The sequence below is a fragment of the Canis lupus genome, chromosome 22, assembly GCF_003254725.2.
Source record: "Canis lupus dingo isolate Sandy chromosome 22, ASM325472v2, whole genome shotgun sequence".
NCBI lineage: Eukaryota > Metazoa > Chordata > Mammalia > Carnivora > Canidae > Canis > Canis lupus.
Genome location: NC_064264.1, coordinates 29435316 through 29463092, shown reverse-complemented (window position 1 = coordinate 29463092; position 27777 = coordinate 29435316). Strand labels below are relative to the sequence as shown.

Genomic DNA, 27777 nt, shown 5'->3' with positions numbered 1-27777 from the left:
CATTTCAGTTTGAATCCAACTCAAATGTCTCTATTATTGTACACAGCCTTCAGGATCTTAGGTTTCTTTTTTTTTTTTTTTTCCTTTGGGGGTTTTAGGTTTCTACAAAATTATGCTTTTTCCTTTCCTTGTACCCTTGAATACAGCTCTTTCTTTTTAATCAAGTGTATTACTCTGTTGTTATATTCCACACGTAAAATCTATCTACATTTATGGACCTCATTTATAGTAACAGGAGTTCTTTCAGAACTTTGTGCTTTTAAATAAGCTGAGGAAAATGAAAGTGGCAAGTTAATACAGACAGCAAGTAAGAACAAAGAGAACTAAAAATCATGGTACCTAGAAATTGAAAAAGACTTCTCTTTTTTATTTGGCTTTTAAAAAAATTTTTTAAACTTAATTTCTACTTTTCTTTATTTTTTTTTTAAGAAGGCTCCAGGCCCAGCATGGATCCAGCCCAATGTAGGGCTTGAATATCAATACCTGAGCTGAGACCAAGAATCAGACACTTAACTGACTGAGCCACCCAGTTGCCCCTTATTTGGCTTTTTTTAACCTTGTCCTCATGGAAAACGACAAGGATTCATGATAAGTAGTATAAACCAGCCATTAAAGAACTTTAAGAAGTTTGTTATGTCTGAAAGGATCAATTAAAATTATGATGATGATCTCCAACATTCCCCAAAATAGTCGATCTACAGATAAACTTCTAAAAAATAAGTACAGGTATAGGCCAAAATGCCAAATAATTAATCATGGCTACTCTGACATATGCCTTAGGGAACTACTGCTTGTAGTACTTGTAAAGTACTTGTAAAGTTAAAAAAATCAGAGGCAACACAAAGAGATAGTACAAAAACCTAAAAAGTAGTGATACTCATTACTGATTACAAAAGTTAGTCATTATGAATATTACAGCATATTTTAAAAGTTGTTTCAGGATCAAGATAGTTCATCCAGATGTTGATGATTACTAAATAATTTAGTAAGGAATGCTGAACTGATTTATAGGAGTTTCCTATGATTTTTACTTCCCTGCTTTGCGTGAAATACAAAGCTAATATGTACACTTTCTTGAATTATAAGTTGCTTAAAATTCAAAAAACATTTATTTTTTCTAGTAAAAAATCTTAAAGGAAAACTTTCATTATGCCAACTTGATATTATAGGGCAATTAATATTAAACACAATAAATATCAACAGACCTGTTAATCATAAATAGAGACTTTCCCATTTATCATTTCCCTCCCCAGAGTAAATTTAAATAGCTCTTACCTAATTCATAGAGATGCCCATCTACATGAACTAATGCAATAAAATGAAGATCTACTTTTTCATCTATACTTGGTGCCTGAAATAGGAGGGAAAAATACATATTATGCATGTTAGTAGTCAAATCAATCAAGTACATGTAAACATATATAAATATGAAATGATGTGAGAAAACGTGTAATTCAAGATTTATTCATCTTTGATATGGTGGACAAAGAATGAACATGACCACATTTATGACAATGTCCTCACCCATCAACCAAGAAAACATCGACTTAAAGCACATCTTTCTTAATCTCAACTGATCTAAAAACCTTAAATATTATTCAACCTTGAAAACCCTGTGACTAGCACAACACCTGGTACCAGTAAATACACAATGCATACTTGCTGAATGAAATGAATGCATGAGCTGATTTGTCTAATTTTTGAAATTTGAAATAAGAAAGTTAAAAAAATAGGATAAACAGTTAAAACTCTTTTCAAGCTAAATTTTAATAAGAAAGTGAATTCTTTCCTTAATGATTTGAACTTGATAATCTCATTTTTTGAACAACGTAATATAGTCTTAGAATGAAGTAAGTCTCACTATTCATCAAGATTCAAAGTTTAAAAATGAATAAATGCAGGAAAATAGCCAAAAGAGTACAGGGTGGGGGGGAAGAGATAAAAGTAAATCAAAGTACAATTAACTGTAACCTATGATTTTTCATCTGCTTTTTTAGTGAACTATTTGAAATGAAAATTACACCTAGTTTTTTAGGTTTTTTTAGTTTTCTAAATTCGATTTGCAATAAGCAATATCTGCTACATTTCTTAGAAATGTAAATAAGTTACCCAAAATCATACATGATTAAATGGCACTATGATATGCAGTAAGCTGCACAGTTAACACTAATGTGTGTTAGCTGTATATCAAATCTTAAATGGTTTGAATAAGATACAATCACTTAAATGCATGAACAAATTTTAGAAGCAAATGTTTTAAAGAGGCATAAGTCAAATTACATCACATATTAACATCCTATATAACACAATGGTATCTGAAATGTAAATTTATACTTTTTTCATCTTCAGATAATTTTGTATTTTTAAGTAGTATTTTTAGTTTTAAGAAGTATTTAGATGCAAAAATTGAAAGTGACAGAATAAGCGTTACTATTTTGGTTTTACTGGATGTTTCTAAAAAATTTACAGATAGAGTGACTCATCTAATCTCCCATTATTCTTCAGATAGTACTTCTCTTCAATTATTAATGGGAGAATCTCAACATTAATGTGGCAAACTAGCTCTTCCTGGCTTCAGTTTAGAATGAAAGAATTCTACTGTTGGTAGGAGTCAATATTATCTACTTTTATTGCTACTCCAGTAGTAGACTCCTCTCCAGCACAGCCCCATCTGCAGCAGACCCTAGCAGAACACTAGGTTCTGAAGTAGTCTATTAGCTCTTTGGACAGTTTTGCTGGAGTTAACCTTCATACTGAGAGTAATATATGGCCCCCAGTATTTTTCCCTTTTCTTAGAAAAAATTCTAATTCCTCTTGAACATGATATGTCTTCAAATGTTTAAAGATAGTGGTAATGAGTTCCCTTACTTTCCTGCTCAGAGAATCAAAAAATACTAGTGATCACTCAATTTAATATTCTTGTTTTACTAATGACCAGAAAAGGATCCAATTTTTCAAGGCTAAACCTAGGCAATTCTACAAACTTAAATTCAATTATATAATAAGAAATACTAGAAATGGGGATGCCTGTGTGGCTCAGTGGTTAAGCATCTGCCTTCAGCCCGGGGCGTGATCCTGGAGTCCTGGGATCGAGTCCCACATCAGGCTCCCTGTGTGGAGCCTGCTTCTCCGTCTGCCTACGTCTCTGCCTCTCTCTCTCTCGGTCTTTCATGAATAAATAAATAAAATCTTAAAAAAAAAAAAAAGAAATACTAGAAATGATTTTTTATCCAACTAGAAAAGAGGGTTTTTTTTTTTTTATTATTCATTTTAAGACAATTCTCCAATAGGTTAACAAGTATGTTAAATTTTGGAGCTACTGCATTTTCAAAAATTATACACTTGTTTTAACACCATCTCTTCTTAAGAATAATACATCTTATAGCTTCTATTCTTCATATTTTGTCAGTAAATAAAACCATGCTAGAGATGAAAGTAGTACAATTGGAGTCAGAGACCTGAATATATACCCAACCCCTGGGTGCACTGGGTTTCTTATCTGTTTTAAAGTTTAAATGAAATACATGTAAATTGTTAAGTGCCATAAAAGAATTATGTAATATTTCAATATTAATACTAACTACATTATCACAAATATAAGAAATCACTAATGCTAGTGACTCATAATTGTGAGTCATTATACCTTTTATCCAAAAGTGCATATGAAAAATATAAAACTAAAGAGGGCATGAAAAGCCTTCAAATTATTATAAAAGGTAAGTTAAGCTCAAAACTTCTAAGCCTTCCACAAAACCTCAGTACCTATTGGGAGCCTTTCCTTTTCCCTTGGGTCAACTTCATCAGTCTGAGGGTCTGAAATTTGCAGTTATCCAACTGCTTAAAAACTGTTCCACTAAGAACAAGAACAATAAAAAAAGGCAAAGTCTTCAATTTCAAAAAAATGACCAAGAAGGTAGAAACCAGAAGCTATAGACTGGATCATGTCGCCTACATTTAGTTTTATATATTATTTTTTACAAAGTTCCCTAATTTATAATACAACACTTATTATTATCTCAATTAAAAATAAAATAACAAATCAATTAGAAATTAAATACTAAATATAAAATTCAAATTGTTGAAAATATAGTTTAATTTATACTTGTTTGGCACTTAATATATACCAGGTACTGGCACTGTGCTAAGTGCCTTAAATGTACTGACCAATTAATCATCATATAAACTCTATGAAATAGATAATATACTCATTTATTCTCAAGAAAACTGTTCAAGAGCTAGTGAGGGAATCTGGTTTCAAACTCAGGCTGGATAGTTCAAGAATCCATGCTATGATATGAAAATAGTTATGAAGCTACAAAACAACAAAATTAATATGGAGAGCAAAGATCAAAATTATGTAAAATCATATAAAACTGGAAACACCAATTTATGATTTATTCATTTATATTTAGAATATTTAAAAGTACAAAGCAATCAGTCATGTTTAGAATCAATTGTGCCCGAGTTAGAATTTACAAAATTAGGGTTTTACTCTGATCATATATAATTCACCTTGTATCTCCTACTATGCCAGTATATGGCACAGTAGGGAAGCAACAAATATTAAATAGATAAATGAATAAAAATGGCACATGCATGTTGTGATCAAATGAAGAAAATAAAATAGACACCAGTTTACTGATTGGTATTCAGTATAAATGAAAGTCTATTTGATGACCATACTGATATTTGGTGGAAACATATTTAAGGAAAAGTGTAAAGACTACTTCACAGTTTGAGTATAGCTCTGAAAGAGTAAATAAGGGGAAGGAAGGAATGTTTGACACCAACTTCTAGTTTTTTAAGCATTAAATGTATGAGGAGTCAGACTTCCTCCGGCTTCAAAAGTTATGATGATTTCCAGAAGCATCAAGTTTCTTATAAATGGATGGCATACACCAAATCTTTCAGATAGCATTTCTAGGTTAGCTCTGCTAAACCAGTCATTGACGTTAACAGTCTAAAACATCAAAAAGAGGGCAGCCCGGGAGTCTCAGCGATTTAGTGCCTCCTTCCGCCCAAGGCGTGATCCTGGACACCCGTGATGGAGTCCCACGTCGGGCTCCCTGCATGGAGCCTGCTTCTCACTCTGCCTGTTGTCTCTGCATCTCTCTCTCTCTCTCTCTCATGAATAAATAAATTTATAAATCTTAAAAAAAATTTAAAACATCAAAAAGAAAAGAGCTGGAGTTGCCTAACCCTACAGTTTAGTTCAATCATGAAAATTATTAGAATTCCATCATCTGTCTCAACATTTAAGATAATTAGCAAGATTATAAGAACAAATGTACTTTTTAATAGTTTGCTAATATCACCAATCTAAGAAGGAGAAATCATAAAATTTGTGGGAAGCAATTCACAACGAGAAAATCTTCACCTCCTACTTAGAAAAGATCTTTAGAAACTGAATAGGCAGGGAAGATTGGATCAAGATTAAACCAAGTACCTGAGATGCCTCAGGGAATAAAATAGCTTAGATGAAACACCCTACACCATGAAGGATTAGGTTAAGGATAGAGTAAGTAAAGTGACCCCAGAGCATGACAAGAGGCTACAGTCATGTTCAGAAACATGAAAAAAATAAAAAAAGAGATGGCAAAGAACTCAGAAGGTACACAGCACTTGTTGACCTGGGTCAACTAAATGAAATCAGAGAGATGAAGGTTAAGAGAATACATATTCACTTTAACAATGGACAGGAACTTAAACATCATCATGAATGTCGATCCGTACTCATCAAAAGGCAGGCATCCTTATGCTGGCAGGATATGGAGTGGGAAAATGAATGTTCACGGAGGCATTGGTGAAAGTCAAGCTAGACTGCAAAGCATGGAGGTATGCTTGCAATCTAATTGGGGGAGAAAAAGCTAATGGCTGAGTGAACCAAGAGAAAAGCACTTTGAAGACGGAAGAAGTGTAAGGAAAAAAAATGGACTATCCTTGTCACTGGAAGAAGAGATGGAAGATTGACTACACTTACAACAGAATGGAGACCCATAGATGGTAGGCGCAAGAAGGGTCGCCAGCGACGAAGACGGAGAGATGGACTGGTAGCCTTTGCAGGGCCTACATGGTTACGTTTGACCCAGGGCAGGGATGCATGGTGACACAATGATGAGGCCTTCGTTCTGCAGTGGCTAGAATGAGGCTGTGATGAGGATGGCGAAGAGGACTACATAATTAAAAAAGAGAACATTTTACTTAGACCACGTTACTGGGCGATCATTTATTCTTAAAAGCAACGTATGGTCATACCTGTATTTATATGGTCTAGTACTTTAATCAACAATAATCTAGAAAAGGATTGTATATGAATGTTGCTTAAAACTGGATAATATGGAAATACATAACTAAGGTATAGGGTTATATACCATAGCTTCTGTAAGTACACATCTAAAATATTTACCTATCCTCATTTGTGTAGCACAGACTCAGAATTATTGAAAAGCCACTAAAATGGAATTATTACATCAACTTGTTTAAAAAACAGGAACACACACATACACAGAACACAACATGTAACACATACAAAACACAAAGAATAATGTTTAGAAGAAAACAATATGGTAATAGGCACTGGTGAAAAGAATTCTTTAGTTGGAATAAGCTCTAAGGGGGAAAAAAACGTTAAAATATAAAGAATAAAGTAAACCCCTCTGAAGCTGGTGACTTGCATAAACTATCCTCTTACTTAGGCTAACAAGTTAAATGGAAACTATCATAGCCTATTAGCCATCTTCTACTAATCAATAGTATTTGTTAAATTATTTCTTTTGTCCCGGCTACGCTTTTAAGCACTTTACATTATCAATTTATTTCATCTCCCCGTAACCCATGAGATAGGTAACATATTCCCACTTTACAAAGGAGGAATCAGGGGATCCCTAGGTCGCTCAGTGGTTTAGCGCCTGCCTTCAGCCCAGGGCATGATCCTGGAGTCCCGGGATCAAGTCCCACATCAGGCTCCCTGCATGGAGCCTGCTTCTCCCTCTGCCTGTGTCTCTGCCTCTCTCTCTCTCTCTCTCTCTCTCTCTCTCTCTCTCTATCTCTTTCTCTCTGTCTCTCATGAATAAATAAATAAAATCTTTTTTAAAAAAATGAGGAATCAGAACAAACAGAGTTAATTAATATAACCCAGGCCCGTACTAACAAGTGGCAGGGATGAGATTCAAATACAGGAAATCTGGTTCTAGAATCCATTATGTAGAATCACCTTGATGTACAACCTCATTTTCCAAGAGAAAGATTTTATCACTAATTTGTTAGGCCAGATTCTAATGATGAGAGCTATAATCCTCTTAAAATTAGGTATTTTGAGAATCATGCTTTCAAACATAATTACACCACAAAGGTTGAATCTGGTCCAAAAGTTTTCCACAACATGCACATGCGTACAAACACTAACTTATTTTTTTTTAATTTATGTATTTATTCATGAGAGACACGGGGGGGGGGGGTAGGGGGCAGAGACATAGCAGGTTTCCCTGCAGGGAGCCCAATGCAGGACTTGATCCTGGATCCTGGGATCACACCCTAAGCAGAAGGCAGACGCTCAACCGCTGAGCCACCCAGGTGTCCCCAAAATCTAACTTATTAATGGTAATCCAAATGATTATTTTATGACTGCTACCTCTAATAAATATTATCAGCACATGAAGTAAAAAAATTTATTTTAAGGCAGTATGAAAAATTTATAATTGTTTATAACCACAGTGAGAATCAACATTAAGAGTAGTGATATGAGTCTTTCGGAAGTGATAATGATCACTATCCATGACCTATTCTCTTTAAGAAAATGAAGGGTTTTTCCCTGAATGATTTCTAGGATTCTTTCAACCCTGAAAATTCTGATTGTTCTTAGTGCTTTCAATCTCTGTGAACAATACACCAACCTAAAATAAAGCCTGTGATGAGAGTTTAAAAAAACATGTTTGTGAACACTTCAGTGGCTCTTAATAAGAACTAGTTAATCAGAAATACATAAATAAATCCTCTTGGCTCTATACTAGAATAAACGGTCTGCTCTCACAGACACAGTTTAATCAGAAGTTTGTCATATTCAATCTGATTACAGCTAAATAGGAAAAAGAAATGGAGGAAAGAAAATGGGGAAAAGAAAGATGGGTGAAGAGGGAAAAGAAATGGAGGAAAGAAAGAGAAGGAGAGATGATTAAATGAGCAGTGGAACAAAACAACAATCTCCTAAGAATCTGGGAGGGAGAGATTACTAAACTAGAAGTAAAACTGAAGGGTGTACACTGAAAGGATGTGTAAGGTTTGGAGAGGTGAAGAAATGGGAAAGGGATTCCTGGCAAAGAATTCAGTGTCAGAAAAAGAACAGAAATAGGGACAAGTAAGACATGTTCACAGGACTAGACCACTGGGTCTGGAATTTGATTTTATGCTTTCAATCGAAAAAGTTGACCTGTTACTTTTTCATAGGTGCTGGAAGAAGACTTCAGACTCCTGAGTCAGAGAAAAAAGGCTTGACTTCTAGTACAGCCAGGAGCGTGATCATCTATTGGTTTGCACGCATTCACATGAGGGCAACACAAAAGGCCTAGATGGATGGTCGCACACAAGGTGAGCTGTCTTACAGGACAGGAACAGAGTTTGGGGAGATGTGTTTTATAGCAAGAAGCAAGCAAACATACTCTAACCTATAGGCAGACCTTACCTAATCCCTCACAGTTGCCTACTGTGAGTAAAGCAGTTTCCAACTTCAAGTGTAATGGCCCTCTTCTTTTGAGATTTTTGAAAAACCTTTTAAGAACTTTTAAAAAAAATTCAAATTTATAACGTTACAAAAACAAAAACAGCACAGGAAACACTGAAATCTTTGCCTACGACATCCTATCCACCCCCCATTTGCTTTATCCTCTGCATTTATGCTATGTAATTTTTTTCCTGAACCATTTGAGGGTTTAGGGTAAGTTACATACATCACGGTCCTTTACCCTTAAATACTTCAGTATTTCCTATGACTAAGAATTCTCTTACATAACAGCAGGGTAGTTGTCACCTTCATAAATTTGCATTGTGCCTTTTCTAGTCTGCATTTAATTTGTTAGTTATCTGTTAATTTCCTTTAGAGCATTTTCCCTCATGATCTAATCTAGGAACCAGGTACACTGAATTTACTTGTCATGTATTTTTAGTATCCTTTAATCTAGAACATTTCCAACAGTCTTCATCTTTTATGACATTAACATTTCAGATACAGTCTCCATCCCCCATTTTTAAATAAACTTTCAGCATAAAAAATCATGCTCATTATAAATACAGTTTATTTCTTCCCTTCTAACTCATATGCCCTTTCTTTCTTGTTCTTGCATCACTCCCAGGACCTTTAGTACAATAATGAATTTCACTGATTTCTGCTTTTATTTATTTTTTTAAAAGATTTTATTTATTTATTCATGAGAGACACACAGAGAGAGAGAGAGAGAGGGGGGGGGGGGCAGAGACAGGCAGTGGGAGAAGCAGGCTCCATGCAGGGAGCCCGACATGGGACTCGATCCCAGGTCTCCAGGACCATGCCCTGGACCGAAGGCAGGCGCTAAACCACTGAGCCATCCAGGGACCCCTCTGCTTTTATTTTTATTCTTTCTTCTGTTTGACTTGGCTTTAATATGGTCTTCTTTTACTACCTTAAGGTAAAAATTTAGATCACTGACTTGAAGCCTCTTTTCTACTATAAGCATTTAATACTATCAATTTCTCTTGAATCCTTGCTTTTTCTTTTCTACTATAAGCATTCAGTGATATAGATTTTTCTGTAACTCCTGTTTTTTCTCTTCTATAAGCATTTATGATAGAGATTTCTAATTCTTGGTTTAACTGAAACCTGTATATTTTGACTTTTTAAAAATTTTGATTCAGGGGCACCTGGGTGGCTCAGTTGGTTAAGTATCTGACTTTGGCTCGAGTTATGGTCCTGGGGTCGAGCCCCACATCGGGCTCCCTGCTCAACGGGGAACCCACTTCTCCCTCTCCTCCCCTACTCATGTTCTCATGTGCTCTGCCTCTCTCAAATAAATAAAAAATCTTAAGGTAATTTTATTCAATTTAAAATGTTTTCTAATTTCCTTTGTGACTTCCTCTTTGATCCATGAACTATTTAATTATTTATTTATTTTTTAAAGATTTTATTTATTCATAGAGACAGAGAGACAGAGAGACAGAGAGAGGCAGAGATGCAGGCAGAGGGAGAAGTAGGCTCCACGCAGGGAGCCCAACATGGGACTCGATCCCGGGTCTCCAGGATCACACCCCGGGGTGCAGGCGGTGCCTAACCACTGCATCACCAGGGCTGCCCTCCATGAACTATTTAAATGTATAGTGTTTCATTTCTAAATAATTAGGAATTTTTCAGATTTTTTTGTTACTGATTTCTAATTTAATTCCATTATGGCCAAAACAAAACAAAACAAAAAAAAAAAAAAAACAAAAAACAAAAAAATAAAACACAAAAAACCTTCTTTGTGTGATTTCAACTTTTAAGAAAACTTTATTTCCTGATCCAGGATATGGCGTATTCTTGTGAACATCCCACGTGTACTTGAAAAGAATGTATCTTAAGCTGTTTTTGGATGGAATGTTCATAAATGTTAATAGGGCCAAGTTGTTTGATATTGTTGTTAAAGTCTTCTTTTAAGGTCTTACTAATCTTCCGGGTCTACTTGCTCTGATTGCTGAGAAGTGTTGAAATATCCAACTGTACTTGTGAATCTGTTTCTTCAGTTTTATCAATGTTTGCCTCCTATATTTAGAGGCTCTATTTTTAGCTACATATACAAACTTTATGTTAGGTCTTTTTGGTGAACTGATCTCTTTATCCTTAGAATGTCCTTCTTTTTCACTGTTAATATTCCTGGTTCTGAAGTCTACTTTATCTAATTTCAATATAATTATTCCAGCTTTGATTGGTGTTTGCATTGTGTATCTTTTCCCATTACTTTAATTTTAATCTTTCCATGTCCTTATATTTAAAGTGACTTTCTTAAAGACACATAATTGTTTTGCTTTTTTACCAATGTTATCATCTTTCTTTCAATTTGTGTGTTTATATTCAGACCACTTATATTTTATTAATTTCATGTAAGTATTGATACGGTTGAATTAAAATCTATTATCTTGCCAGCTCTCTCCTTTTCCATCTGTTCTTTGTTCCTTCTTTGCCTTTTTTTGGATTATTTACACAATTCCATCTTATATATACTATTGTCTTATTGTTTATGTTTTATAGTAATTATCCTTGGATTTAAAATATTTATCTTTAGTCATGGTGTATCCTCAAAAAAAAAATTTCTGAGAGGCCTGTAATTCTTATCTTTGTTCCTCTGTATCTAATGTGCCTTTTTCTTCTGGCTGCCTTCAACATTTTCTACTTATCTCTCACTTTCAGCATTTTGAAACATTATGTATCTCTGTGTATATGTGTGTTTGGTTTGGGGAGGGTAGGGATATTTATCCTACCTAGTGTTCTTTGAGATTCTTGAAGCTGTGGTTTGAAGTCTTTAATTACTCTTTGAAAAACAGCCATTAGATCTTGAAATATTTTTCCTGCCCATGTCCCTATCTCACCCTTATCTTTTTTTTTTTTTAAGATTTATTTATTTATTCATGAGAGATACAGACTGAGACAGAGAGGCAGAGACACAGGCAGATGGAGAAGCAGGCTCCCAGCAGGGAGCCTGATGCAGGACTCAATCCCAGATCCCAGGATCATGACCTGAGCCCAAGGCAGGCGCCCAACCACTGAGTGACCCAGGCATCCCACCTCTCTCTCTTCCTTCTGGTAATTCTTAGAGTAATTTCTAGTGATGTGTCTTCATACTTACTGATTCTCCCTTCAATTTTGTCAAGTCTACTGGTTGGTGAACCCATTAAAGGCATTCTTCATTCTAGTACCATATTTTTCATTACTAGTATTTCTATCTGATTCTTTCTTTTTAAGATTTTATTTATTTATTTATTATTTATTCATGAGAGACCGAGAGAGAGAGAGAAGCAGAGACACAGGCAGAGGGAGAAGCAGGCTCCATGCAGGGAGCCCAATGTAGGACCTGATCCCAGGACTCCAGGATCACACCCTGGGCCAAAGGCAGGCACCAAACCACTGAGCCACCCAGGGATTCCTCTATTTGATTCTTTCTTATAGTTTCCAACTCTCTGCTAATATTCCCTATTTGTTAGTACATGTCTACTTTGTTCACATGAGTCTTTAACATAGTAACATATTAATTATAGTTATTTTAAACTACATCTGATAGGTCCAATATCTGGATCATATCTGACTCTGATTCTGTTGACTGCTTTGTTTAATAATAGTGTATTGTTATTTTTCTTGTTTCTTCTTTGTCTTGTAATTTTTGGTTAAAAGCTATATATATATCTTATATAAAAGCAGACTGAGATAAATACTACTTATGCCTGAGAATTGGCATGTCTCTTCTGCTAGACCTTAAGTGTATGGAATTGAATCAATCTAGTTAGGAGTTGAGCTGTTCGTGTTTTATTTTGTTAGGCAAAATAACCTCAGCAACCTACCAGGTTAAAATTCATCTAGCATTACCTTGTGCTTAGGGTAGCAGTTGGGTTGTTGGATGCTTTCTTTTTCAATGTTCTTGTTCCACCCACAGCTTTAGGCTTTTTCTTAGAACCTGTGCTCAGAGTTCTCTCTCCTTGTACTTGACTTACTCTCACACTTTGACAGCTGTTTATTGGTGCTTGCTGGTCTTTAATGGTGGGAAGGTGGAGATATTATTTATTGTTCTGGTTTAACCATTGCTTCTACCATCGTAGGTAGGCTATTTACCCCTGGTATCAAGGATCAGGCTTTCCTCTTCCAGCGCTTTCTCTCATAGTTTTCTGCTCCTCCCCCAAAATGGTGGTTTTATCTATTTCCTTCCCCAAGGAAGGTGTTTTGTCTTAGCATCTTTAGGTTTTGCTCTTTAGGGGAGAAGAACCAAGGCTTGGAGCCTTAGCCAAAGTAGAAACTGCTCCCTTCCCCAGGTTTGTACCTTTGGGCTCTTTCTAGCCTTTTCTCTAGTCTAACTCATAAGTAGCAGTGAGGTCTGTGGAGTGAATGGGCTTCCCTTTTGGGGCCCCTTACAGCAATTTTATAGTTTCATACTAGCCTATACATGGCCTTTAGCAATTTGTTAAAATATTTTAACATTTTTGTTTTTTTTTTACAAAAAGGGATCATACTCTTCATGCTGCTTTTTTTTATATCTATATATTTTGGGCCTCTATCCATGCCATTAAGTATGTATCTATGTCATTTTTCATGGCAAGATATTATTTCTTAAATAGATGTACCATAAATAGAGATATTATTGTATATTTAGGTTATTTCTACTTTTCTACATTTATTTTTATTTTTTTAAGATTTTATTTATTTATAGAGACACACACACAGAGAGAGAGAGAGGCAGAGACACAGGCAGAGGGAGAAGCAGGCTCCATGCCGGGAGCCTGACGTAGGACTCGATCCCGAGTCTCCAGGATCACACCCCAGGCTGCAGGCGGCGATAAACTGCTGCACCACGGGGGCTGCCCTACTTTCCTACATTTATAAATTATGCTATAGGGGTACACAGGTGGCTCAGTCAGTTGGGCATCTGCCTTCAGCTCAGGTCATGATCCCAGGGTCCTTGGATCAAGCCCTGAGTTGGGTCCCTGCTCAACGGGGAGTATGTTTCTCCCTCTCCTTCCCCTTACTCATATTCTCTCTCTCGCTCAAATAAATAAAATTTTAACATAACAAATAAATAAACTATGCTGTAAATATGTTCCCGCAAGTACCCTTACATGTTCATCAGTGAATACTAATAATTGCTAACATTGTATGATTACTTTATGTACCAGAGGTTCTAAACTATAGATGCCATAGATCCTCACAATAATCCTGTAAGGTAAAAACTATGATCATTTCTATTTAAAGATGAATATATATTTTTTGTCCAAATTCTATCAGATTATCTATAGGTGACTTTAGCCCTCTTTTTACTCATGTCTTCCAATGTAAACTTATATAAGAGGGAAGAATGAAAAAATAAAGGATGGTAGGTTCAAAGCACACCCTGCTGAATGAGTTCCACACATTAAAGTTTGTTTCTGTATGTGTCTGTATCTGGCTAATGTTCTACAACATAAAAAATAGGAAGGTACATTACTATATTATGACTGTTTTACTTATAACCATCTTATAAAGGTTTTAGGCAGGAAAACTTTACTATTTCATAGCCCAAGTGCTAGCTTGTGTATTATTTTTAATAAATAAATGAACATTGAGATGTTAACATTAGAAGGAATAATTCTAATTGTTTAGTCATATTTATTTCTATCTAATGCTCAATGAACACAATATATACATATTTTCTCTACATGAGTGCTAAAGATAATTTAATTCATAATTTAGGCATAACAGTACACATCATATATATTTTCAGTTTCAGTAAAAATGTATGTGATAATTCAGGAAAGTTTGCCAAGTAATATCATTTTAAGAGATGAAATGACTGATATGAAATGTGCTATTAAGGAATCTTAAAATTCCTAGGTTTTCTTCCTAGAATTATAAAGATTAAAGACACACACACCAACTTTTAAATGTTCATATCACCTGTCAGTGCAATTGCTTAAGAAACCAAGGCAAAAAAAAAAAAAAGAAAGAAACCAAGGCAGCCTTGCTTCAATATATGGAAATTTAAATTGTAAACTGAATCTTGAGACTCAATATCCAGTTTTTTTACATGGTCTTCCATACTAATTGGAAAAGATCAAATATTTACAGTTTATTCTTTTTTTTTTTTTTTTTACAGTTTATTCTTAAGTCTTTCAGAAGAGTCATAACAAAAAGCTCACTTCCTCGGTTTTTTAGTTCTTGTACAGGAATTCAAAATTGCTAAAAATTACGTATTTCATTAAAATTATTAAGAACATCAACATTTGCCAGGATCTTAACATTGAAACTGCTGTGTTCAATGTTAAAATCCTCTGCTGTGTGAGTAATGCAACATAATGTGACTTCATATAGAACATTGACATATAATTTAAATCTCTTTGTTACATAATGTTTGGGGAAACCTACAATAGAGTTTTCAGAACTCTAGGCATTTTAAAAGCAAAGTAAATGTTTTGCTTTTTAGAAAGAACTCTTAAGAATTTAATAAATTATTGTTGCATGAAAATTAGGTACAAACATTCATTTCAAGAGATTTTTAAGCATTATGATTCTGACTTAAATCCTGAGTTAAAAATAAAATACCAAGTAAAATAAAATAAAATACATAGAGTGAGTTTATCATGACAGTGTTGGGGGTTTTTAATATTCATAAACACAAGGACTTAATTGATTTGCCCAAAGCATTCAACTAGTGTCTGTCAAAGCCAGAGGCAGAATACGTGACTCTTGGCTCTAATTTCAGTATTTTTATTACATATAAAGCCACTTGCCCATTGACTGTCAACTAATTTAACTGATTCATGAGGGAACTCTATTACCAGCTCTATTTGTATTCTCCAAACACAATTCAAATATTTGTTTTCCAAAATTTGTAACTAGTTCAGAAAAAAACGAAAAAAAAATCCAAAAGCAAAATACTCAGTTCCTACAAGGCCAATTACTTTTCCTTCACAGTTAATGTGCATGTCATTTTGTGTATGAGAAAATGAATCAACTACTCCTTAAACTGGTTAATGACAATACAAAAATTTAGAAATACCATGAAGGCAAAAAAGAAATGATCTAAACCTTTAATAAGGGCAGCCCCGGTGGCGCAGCGGTTTGGCGCCGCCTGCAGCCTGGGGTGTGATCCTGGAGGCCCAGGATCGAGTCCCGCATCGGGCTCCCTGTGGAGCCTGCTTCTCCCTCTGCCTCTCTCTCTCTGTGTCTATGACTAAATAAATAAAATCTTTAAAAAAATAAATAAATAAATAAATAAATAAATAAATAAACCTTTAATAAAAAGGTGGAGAGAATGTATTTATAAAAAGGAAAATTACCTTCTTTTACAGTTAATGTACATGTCTCTGTGTGTAGGAAAATTGAAGAGATTAATCTTTAAACTATTTTACATTAACCAAAGAATTAGAAATACTCTAAAGGCTAAAAAGTAATTATAGACATTTTTTAAAAGGGGGCAAAAGGTCTGCCTAAAAGAACTGGTCCACTAAGAAATCAAGTGTTTGGTAGGTTACTGTAAGTGCTCAAATATGAATTATTCTAAAATGCTAAAATAAACTAAGTAGATTTTGGCTTCCACTCAAAGCATTTTCTCATTTTAATGGGCATCCTGTTATTAAGAAAAATATCATTATAACCATGTAATCTTCTGAACATGAAGGGATCATTAGCTGGTAGATACTTAAAATAATTACTGTTTTCTGAAATATACACAATATGGTAATCAAAAGACTGGTTGGTTTACGAATAAGATTTTACGTTTAATCTAAGGAAAAACCTAAGAGCTAACTTAGATATAGGGGTAACAAAGAATAAAGTATTCAGCACAACTCTAAATGGCATTTGTAATGCATTACATATTTGCATTAAATTATTAGCTGTAGAAATAAGTCAATCGGAGAAAGACAATTATATGATTTCACTCATATGTGGAATTTAAGAAACAAAACAGAGGAGCATGGGGAAGGGAAGGAAAAATAAAACTAGATGAAATTAGAGAGGGAGACAAACCATAAGAGACTTAATCACAGGAAACAAACTGAGTCTTGCTGGAAGGGAGGTGGGTGGGGGCATGGGGTAACTGGGTGATGAACATTAAGGAGGGCATGTGATATAATGAGCACTACATGTTATATAAGACTGATGAATCACTAAATTCTACCTCTGAAACTAATAATACACTATATGTTAATTAATTGAATTTAAATTAAAAAATTAGGGATGCCTGGGTGGCTCAGTGGTTGAGCATCTGCCTTTGGCCCAGGGCGTGATCCTGGAGACCCGGGATCGAGTCCCACATCGGGCTCCCTGCATGGAGCCTGCTTCTCCCTCTGCCTGTGTCTCTGCCTCTCTCTGTGTGTCTCTCATGAATAAATAAATAAAATCTTTAAAAATAAATAAATAAATAAATAAATAAATAAATAAATAAATAAATAAATTATTAGCTGTGTTTAACTTTGCTTTTAGGACAAAACTTTAAAATTAAAAATCCTCTTTCTTCTTTTTTGTGTTAGCAGTTTTACGTACACATTCTATTGCCTTTAGAGCATGGTCAGTACCCACTAGCTATGTGACCTTGAACAAGTTACTTCGTAGTTTTCCCATTTGTAAAATAAAATAACATACGGAGATCTTAAGGAGTTTACAGGACTAGAGTAGGGTACACCTGTCCCTTAGTATAATGCCTGCCATATAGGATGCATTCAGTAAATAGTAACTATCATTGAAATAAGATGGCAAACATACTTTCAAAAGCAGTGAGAATTAAGAAGATGAGAATATTTGGAAGCTACTAAACACCTCAATTTCCATTGTATTCACCCATAAATGACACTAAAGAGTTAAAAAGAAAACTTCCTCAATTGACATTGTGGCACCCAAAATGATGCCTAATGTTCCAAACATCCCTAGTTATCTCACATTGAGAATTTTTTGGCTCCAAAACCTACAATATTTGTGCATCTCTAGTAGAAAACAACATGCACTGTCTTCACAATCTCCTCCTTTTTACAGGGTAGAAATGGGAATAAAATACTAAAAAAAATTAAATTCTTTTTTTTTTTTTTAAAGATTTTATTTATTTATTCATGAGAGACACACAGAGAGAGAGAGAGAGAGAGAGAGGCAGAGACACAGGCAGAGGGAGAAGCAGGCTCCAGGCAGGGAGCCCGACATGGGACTAGATCCCGGGTCTCCAGGATCAGGCCCTGGACTGAAGGCGGCACTAAACCGCTGAGCCACCTGGGCTGCCCAAAAAATTAAATTCAACTTAAAAAAATCACTTTAGCTTCTCATTGTATGGTCATTAGAAATCATGATTCCTTTTATTGACCTGCTGATAAAATATGTACTTTTTTAAAAAAAGATTTTATTTACGGGGATCCCTGGGTGGCGCAGCGGTTTGGCGCCTGCCTTTGGCCCAGGGCGCGATCCTGGAGACCCGGGATCGAATCCCACATCGGGCTCCCGGTGCATGGAGCCTGCTTCTCCCACTGCCTGTGTCTCTGCCTCTCTCTCTCTCTCTCTGTGTGTGACTATCATAAATAAATAAAAATTAAAAAAAAAAAAACAAAAAAAAAATTTATTTACATATTTGACAAAGAGCACACGGAAAAGTGCCAGGCAAAGGGAGAGGGAGAAGGCTCCTCTCGGAGCAGGACCCTGGGGGATCATTACCCAAGCCTAAGGCAGACGCAAAACTGACTAAGCCACCTAGGCACTTTGGTAAAATACATATTTGATCACAATTAAATTTAACAGTTATTTCCTGGATGTATATGCCCTTTCAGATGTTAGAAATATCACGGAGTCTAAAAAATGGCACATGGACAAAAAAAAAATTAGGGCTGCCAAATGCTATGAAAAGGAGTAAAATATAAAGGTGTGTACATACATGTATGAGCACATGTGTGCACATTTGTGAGAACATGTATGCAAATATAAAACATGAAAATTTTTAACTTGAAAAGTTTAAAATCAAAATTATAAAATAACTCTAAGTGGACTTCTGTATTTTTTCAGTAAATTTCAACACAATACATTGGATTACATTAAATATAAGGTCCAAATTTAAAATAGAAAAGTAAAACCAGATTGATCTAAGAGATGTAAATTTTCCTACAGTGTACCCATGTTTAGCTGGCAAAAAAGTAAAATTGAAACACAGGCTAGGTATCAAAATATACAAAATACTATTACATAGTTCATGGAAAATCTGTATGATGGCAAATTTATTCATTTTGCTTACCTAAGAAATCAATTTGCCCACAGGTTTTAAGATATTCTTAAAAGACTTTTCCTCTATTGGTTTTAACAACTATGTCATCTCGCTTCAATTTACAATTCTCCATGTCAGAAATCTCTAAGAGTATAATGACTTGTATCTGTACATGCTACATTAAATTCAAGTTTACCATTGTTAAGCTGGCCAAACTAATTTCCAGAAATGCTTTTTCTTTTTGCAACATGAGAACAGGTTCTCATTTATTAAAATGAAACACTCTTAAATCCTAGCATTATCCTCTGTTTTGGAAAGTTCTGGTTTAAAACAAAACAAACAGAAAAATCTCACCATCCCCAAACCTAACCTTGACTCTATGTTTATTGCTGAAGACATTTTTACACAGAAGGGTTACAGCTGGTCAGATTTGAAAGAGTAAACTCATGAGTTCAGTTTAAGAATTTTCCTTTAAAATAAGTAATGGTTTTAATATCTCTATTTCCAAAACCCCCAGACTGTCAAAAAAAATCATAAATAAATAAATAAATAAATAAATAAACAAGATGATGATGATAATGAAAGAAAGAAAATAATATTTTGATCCATTTTAGGACAAAGCACTTGTCAACCTAAGAAGAGGGGAGAAAAAGTATAAATAGGATGGAGTAGTAATTATATTTCTTAGCCTTCAACAACTAATTTAATCTATATAGCATTTTTTTTAGGTGGATAAAGAACTGAATTACATGCTTGGAGACATGGTGTTAGTGTTTGAATACTACTCAGCCATCAAAAAGAATGAAATCTTGTCATTTGCAACCACATGGATGGAACTAGAGAGTATTATGCTAAGTGATATTAAGTCAGTCAGAAAAAGACAAATATGATTTTACTTATATGTGGAATTTAAGAAACAAAACAGATGAACCTAGAAGAAGGGAAGGGAAAATAAAATAAGATAAAAACAAAGGAGGCAAACCACAAAAGACTGAACTAGAGGGAACAAAGGGTTGCTGGAGGGGTGGAGGATGGGGAGATGGGGTTAACTGGGTGATGGGCATTAAGGAGGGCACTTGGTATAATGAGCATAGGATGTTATATGCAACTGATGAATTACCAATTTCTACCTCTGAAATTAGTAATACACTGCATGTTAACTAAATTGAATTTAAATTAAAGAAAATAGAGAAACAAAAACCATTCCAATAACATTTTCCCAACTATGACTAATTCTAATTTGTACTCCCTCCTTCAAAACTCAGCTCCCCCACTCAATTTTACATATACTTTAAAAACATGTCTCTATCTGGGTGATGATATGCAGAAGGAAAAACAACAATTAAAAAAGACAGAAGAGAGGTGGAGGCAAAAGTTATAGGGAGCTAAAATAGGAGTTCCAGAGAATTTCTCAACTTTTTTTTTTAAAAAGATTTTATTTATTTATTCATGAGAGACACACACACACACAGAGAGAGAGAGAGAGAGAGAGAGAGGCAGAGACACAGGCAGAGGGAGAAGCAGGTTCCATGCAGGGAGCCCGATGTGGGACTCGATCCCGGGACTCTAGGATCACACCCTGGGCTGAAGGCAGGGCACTAAACCGCTGAGCCACCCGGGCTTCCCAGAATTTCTCAACCTTAAGAATGAAATAAAATGAAGTTGCCCAAAAAGAGATTTACCCTAAGTCTTCTTGTAATGGAATAAAGAAAATGAGGTATGGAAAAGTAAATGGAGAAAAAAGATCAGAAAGTGAAATTTCAGATTTCTTAACAAAAGTGGACTATACAGCTTAAAAAGCATTCTTTTCATCAGAGTTCCATTTATGTTTCCGTCTGATTCCTCCAAGAATATTAGGAACTTAAATTGTACTTTATATAAGAACTAAGTTTAGCTTCTTTCAAAGACGGGAAAGAAGAAAAATCCTTAAAGAAAAGAAATAAATGTGAACGAACATCTTAATTTACCCTAATTGTAACATAATCAAAATCACTCAGAATTGTACTGCAGAGTAAAATGAAGCCATGCAAACTATACTTCTACATCAAACGAAAATGAAACCTGACAGTTTTCTCCATTGATAGTCTGCAACTGATTGGGCCAAAAAGCCAATTAAATACACACACACACACACACACACATATATTTTAACTATGTATACATATATGAACACATACTTGAAATCACAACTTATTTATTGCTTATCTATGAACTTCCTCTTATAGGACAAAACTAACCAAAATACATTATTACATATTTCATCATAAATAAGTTATAACTTAACTTCATGATTTAAATTCACTCTATAAACTTTTACTAAAGATGTTTGAGAGACACCTGGGTGGCTCAGCAATTGAGCGTCTGCCTTTGGCCCAGGGCGTGATCCTGGAGTCCCGGGATCGAGTCCCACATCGGGCTCCCTGCATGGAGCCTGCTTCTCTCTGCCTATGTCTCTACCTCTGTGTGTGTGTGTGTGTTTCTCATGAATAAATAAATAAAATATTTTTTAAAAAGATGTTTGAACTGTCATTAGCCATCAAACTTATTATTTCCTTCTATCAAACATGCCAAAATTTAAAAATAGAATTCAACACAGACAAGGGTTATTTCTGAGGCCATCTCCACTGATGTAAAAAAGAGGTCCTTAAAGACACAAGAGCCTTCTTAAGATTCCCTCTGTCCCTCTTCCTCTGACCTCCCCTCCTGCTTCTCTCTGCCTCTCTTAAAAAAAAAAAAAAAAAAAAAGGGCAACCCCGGTGGCTCAGCGGTTTAGCGCCGCCTTCAGCATGGGGTGTGATCCTGGAGACCTGGGATCGAGTCCCACGTCGGGCTCCCTGCGTAGAGCCTGCTTCTCCCTCTGCCTGTGTCTCTGCCTCTCTCTCTCTGTCTGTCATGAATAAATAAATAAAATCTTTAAAAAAAAAAAAAGATAAATTTTAAAGAAAAGATTGGAAGTAAATATATGTAAATCAAAAATCATTTTTTGCTATACTTTCCATATTGGCATGTTTATTTAAAACCACAAATAAAGGGACACCTGGGTGGCTCAGCAGTTGAGCGTCTGCCTTTGGCTTAGTCCCAGGATTGAGTCCCACATTGGGTTTCCTGCATGGAGCCTGCTTCTCCCTCTGCCTATGTCTCTTTCTCTCTCTCTGTGTGTCTCTCATAAATAAATAAATAAAATCTTAAAAAAAATAAATAAAGCAACAGTGCCAGTTTCTATTACTTTTCATTATTATTATAAATTTGAATGGAGGGTTCTGAGCAGTAAAATAAATTTATTCTTCTGTAAAAAGTTAAACAATAAATTATCAGAAGATCTCCACTTCTATCTGGACTGGCTCCTAGACTAATATGGACAAATGACAGACTTTAGAAATTGCTTTTTAGATAAGCATCAATGAAATAAAAGTACAGTTTAACGGCAAATTAAATACTTTTTTGGATTTTTTTTTCTTCACATTGGACTTGAAGATTGCTTCCATTAATTTATCACTGATACTTGTTCACAATTTTAAAAACACATAATTTAAATTCCTCATATCTTAGTGTTCTTTTATCTTAAATGAAAAATGAAAGCAATAATTTTCAGTATAAGTTAATGAAATATAAGTGAGGTGGGGCTACTGTCCAAATTTCTGGAATAGCCAAAGACTGCCTGAGGCTCATGGTGGGATGGTGGAACAGAGAAAACCATACAAGTAAACAGACAACTGGTGTATAGTAGCACATTAAGGCCAGTCTCCTGAAAACACTACTGTATCTGAGTGGCTTAACTTACTGATTTCTCATTTAGGCTACAAATCTCTACATGCACTAAGGCTCCTGCCTGCTCTACTCCATGAACATGTTCTGACAGGGTACCAACGATGTCAATAACAACTACCATTGCAATTACACTGCTATTACTGGCTCCTCTTCCTCTAACCACTCCTTTAACACTAACATGCCATGGGGATTTATTGTGGTCCACCACTATTCTCCCTCTATAGAATTCTCAAGGTTCTAACTACTACTCAAATACAAAAGATTTCAGATATCTCCCCAAAGCTTTAGGCTCCATATCCAACTTCTACACAGATGACCCAAAAACTCACCTTAAGCTCAATATGCTGAAAACGAAACACACCATCTTTAGTGTCTCCTTATTTCCTATAAAATCCAAGCCTCCTCCTTGATCTGGCTTCACCCTATTACTTCTTCCTCTGCCTCATCCTCTGTCATCTGTATTCATCTTTCTGAATGCCTAATAAAATTACCACCTAATATTTATTGAAGGTTCATTACATGCCAGGGACTATTCTAAGCACTTTATATGGTTAACTCAGCCATCTTCACAACAATCCCATAAGGTAGATGCTACTATTTCCACTTTATACTGAGGAAAGTATCTTGCCTAAGCTACTAGTAGTGGAGTCGGCATACAAACCTATATCCTGTGCTCCTTACCTTTATATATGTAATTTCTCATAAATGCCTACACATACCAAGCACTGTCCTGGTATTCAAGGTGAATGGGACCAACAAGGCCCATGCCCTCATGGGACTTACCGTCTAGTAAGTAAACAGAAGAAACAAACAGCCTTATTATAAGATAATTTAAAAGTGCCAGGACTTTATGACAGAAAATTCACAGAGGTGGATGTACTTAACAGTGATAAAAGAAAAGCCCTTTGAAAAAATGACTTTTTTTAAGGTTTTATTTATTTATTCATGAGAGACCAGAGAGAGGCAGCGACCTAGGCAGAGGGAGAAGCTCCTCACAGGGAGCCTGATGTGGGGACTTGATCCCCGAACTAGGATCATGCCCTGAGCCAAAGGCAGACGCTCAACTGCTGAGCTACCCAGGCGTCCCTGAAAAAATGACTTTTAAGGAGCGACCTCATAGATGAGAAGGTACCAACCATAAAAACAGGAGGGAAATATCCAGAAGAGTACTGAGTCCATTGAAAGCACAAAGATGGTGTGATAGGTTAAACTATGCTCCCCCAAAATTCTTATGTTGAAGCCCTGACTCCAGTGTAACTGTATTTGGGGTTAGGGTCTTCTAAGATGTAATTAAAGTTAATAATGTGGGACTCTTAACTGGATAGGACTGGTGTCATTACAAGAAGAGGAGATACCAGAGATCGATCAATAGAGATCAATTGATCGATCGATCCATCTCTCTCTCTCTTTCTCTCACCCTCTCATTACATGCACAGAGAGGAAAGGTCAGGGGAGGACACAGTAAGAAAGTACTCATCTACAAGCCAGGAAGAGGCTCACCAGAAAACAACCCTAATGGCACAATGATACTGACTTCTAGTCTCCAGAACAGTGAGAAAAAAAGTTTCTGTTGTTTAAGCCACCAAGTTTGTGATATTTTGTTATGGCAGCCCTAGCAAACAAATACAAATCAGAAAGACTTAGTTTTTTTCCAGGAACTGCCAAAAACCAGTATGCTAGACTATAAAACAATGGAGATAATAATATGTCAAAAACTCTTAAGCCCAGAGATGGTAAATGAACCTAAAATGAGGTGATCACAAAAATAGTACCTGGTGCAAAAGTTTTAAGCTGGTTCATAATAGATTAGAAAATGTATGCTGTGGGTTTCTGTTCTCTCAGAACTGAAATCTTTCCCAAAATGTTAATAGTACCCTACTGAAGAACAATGACTAATGGATATGTCTTATTTACACAGGGGACTATGGAAAAAACATGACTTTTTATTTTTGTTATTAAATTCTTACACCAGTAGGGGATCCCTATGTGGCTCAGCGGTTTAGCGCCTGCCTTTGGCCCAGGGTGCGATCCTGGAGTCCCGGGATCGAGTCCCACGTCAGGCTCCCGGCAGGGAGCCTGCTTCTCCCTCCTCCTGGGTCTCTGTCTCTCTCTCTGTCTCTCTCTCTGTCTCTCTCTCTACGTCTATCATGAATAAATAAATCTTAAAAAAAAAAAATTCTTACACCAGTAAAGATAGTTCTGAGGGAACTATGGTTGAAATAATGAATATGTATTGTGCTCACGTGCAAGGACTGGTGGTGGATATTCTGGAGCATGACCAAATGAACCAGATACCATTCCTAGGCCTCAGAGTCACAGCAAGGTAGATATGACACCACATTTCATCAAATCAAAGGTACCCAGTTGTGATGAGGTGTGTCACTTTATGCACAGCCAAGCAAGGAAAGCTGCCAAGTAAATTACGACATTAAACTGTAAAAATTTCTCTTAATTTTAGGACTGTTCAAATGTGGGGGTTAAAGGGAAAAGACATACATCTTAAATAAATGAAAAAGAATATGAAGGTAGCTAAATGCAAATAATAGAAGTCATATAAAGGAGTCCATAGAAGGAACGAGTTGTTTCATGCAGAAGATAGTACTTAAGCCAAATCTTGAAGAATGGATAGAAGTAGGAAGAGCAGAGATTCACGAAGGAATACTTTTAGCAAAAGTAACCTGCAAGAGGTAAAGCATAGCAACAATAAAGTGAGGAACAGCAAGAGAGAAATATTTAAAAAAAAAATACTGTTGAAAAGTTAGGACAATGGTTAGAAAAACCTTGAATACAGCTAGGTTAAAGAGGCTGAAATTTATTGTATATCCTTGGGGAATGGTTCTCAAATACTTTTCTTTTTTTACCCCAATATACTTTGGGGCTATGATACACATAAAAAATAAGACTACTCTGGTAGTGATTATAGGAGATGCAAAATAATCAATTCTTGATTGATTGATTGATTGATTAATGCAAAAGCAATCAATTCTTCTGAGAGTAAATTTAGGAAAAGCTGTCCAGAAAATTCTAACTTCTACCCCTACCTCACCTTGAAAATCACTCCTTTCTACACATTTAAAATTAAAACAAAACAAAAAAAATAAAGAAAAATTTGAGTACCCAAAATAATTCAAATTACATTTCAGGAAAGGTAACCCAGGAGAACTGTGTAAAAATGAATAAGTATTGGAATAAAGATTAAGAATTAAGAATCTACATTAGAAACTGATCTTCCAGGAAGAAATTAAATAAATTCATATTAGACTAGTGATAATGGGGAAAATGTATGATGCAAGTGTTACAAGAAACAGGAAAAATAAAGGAAAAAGTTTAAAATACTCAAACAAGGACAAGTGCATTCTAAAATAGTGGTGGTCACTCAGATGATGTCTAAAAGGCAATCCGATAGTAGAAAAAGTGGAATTTAGGTCTGCAAAAAGTTGTGAACATCACCTACAGAGTTATTGAAGCCATAATATGGATAAAGCTGCAAAAAAGAGGGCAAGAGAAGGTATTGCAAAGACAAAATTTTTAAAGTAAATGTATTAAAGCATTTAATAGCTTTATTACAAATAACTATCTTCATATTTTATAGTAATCTCATGCTGATCATCATCATTGCTAATTTTAATACTGTAAATATATAAACAAAAAAGCAAAGCTATAGTGAATATTAAAAACATGCTAGGATCATACAAAACAATTTAAAAAGGGAATATTTTATTAATTTCTAATCTGGTGTTATAGTCATTTAGAGATGGCACGTGTGTGTGCGTGCACGTGAGAGAAAACTTAGTTAAAAAGCAATAGTCCACACCTCTAAAAACAGAACCTGAGAACAACCAAGATGGCATAAATTACAGGGGGAATTAGTGTTTAAATTCCTAGATGGCTTTATTATAAACACTCAGTTATCCAGTTCAATCTATGAAAAATTGCAGTTACATAATAATATTGAATTGTTTTTTCCTTTAAAAAAAACTTTTTGAAGACAGTAAAAATATTTAAGAACAGTATTTTTAAAACAGGTACTTTTCAGGCATTTTTTCAAGTATTTTTAAAACATAAAAGCAATATGATCTTTGTACGTGAAAACATATGGCTTCAAGTCACATATGGATAAGAAAGAAGAAAATCTCTAATTCTCTGGAGTTAGTGCTAAAATGCGTTGTAGGTTTACTAAGCAACTTTATCCATTTTGACTGAAATACCTTTTGACAAACTTCCTGCAGGAATGGGAGCATGAGGCTTGGAGCAAAGGAAAAGAAATGGAAGAGGGAATGAGGGAAACCAATAGAACAAAAAAAGAGGCAAAGAAAGTAGAGGAGAGGTGACCTGGGTGAAGAACAACTAACAGAATGAAGATGTTAAGAATCATCATATTGCCCCACAACAGATTTATTGAGCAAAGAGAATGATGGGACTTTTTTGCTGGAAGTTGGGCATGATTGAAGAGTCTTGAAAATCCTACACATTCATCTACTTGTACTATCATGCAGGCATTTTTCTCAAAACGCTTGCATAAGTCAGAAGAATCTAATACGGAAAATGCAGGCCACTTGTTAGCCAAAGCAACCAGCCCATAATCTGCAATCTGTCCAAATGATCAGACAAACTGAGATAGCCAATAGCCAAGTGCCTACTAATAGCTTATTCATAAATGTTCTTGTGCTATTTCTTAACTACTTTTACATGAGCGGATTCCCTCAAAGGGAAAAAAAGTTCAAGTGATTTTCTAAAACTACATGCCATCCAACAACACTGCAGTTAAACTTACATATGGCCAGGAAAGTTTTGAAAAACGTGAAATACCTCAGTCTGACCTTCATGGGCACTGGTCTCATGAGTGACTCGAATAGCCTGTAACAAGAACACAAGATGTCAATAGGAAAAAATGACTATATCCAGATTTTTAAAAGGAAACAACAGTGCTAAATTTTAACATTGAAAGCTTTGTTAAGAAATAACAAATTGGAAGAAATTTAGGAACAGTTTAATATTAAATACTTAAGAATGATTTCTGAGTAACGAAATGAATGGTAGTGTCCAACCCACAAATCCCTACAGACTGAAGCAACTGAATATCTAATTATTTGTAATT

The 27777-nt window shown here is 35.2% G+C and overlaps 1 protein-coding gene across 2 annotated transcripts in view; it reads right to left on the bottom strand.

The window, feature by feature from the left end:
- Positions 1-27777, bottom strand: part of UCHL3 (ubiquitin C-terminal hydrolase L3) — a 48560-nt gene that overhangs the window by 5507 nt on the left and 15276 nt on the right. Inside the window, exons 4-6 of one of the 2 annotated variants that reach the window (XM_049099316.1) lie at positions 27489-27536; positions 5981-6172; positions 1276-1351 (exon numbers count right to left, since the gene is read on the bottom strand). In XM_049099316.1, coding sequence (XP_048955273.1) covers positions 1276-1351; positions 5981-6172; positions 27489-27536 — 316 coding nt within the window. The remainder of the gene's footprint in view (positions 1-1275; positions 1352-5980; positions 6173-27488; positions 27537-27777) is intronic. The other variant, XM_049099317.1, reaches the window with a different exon arrangement.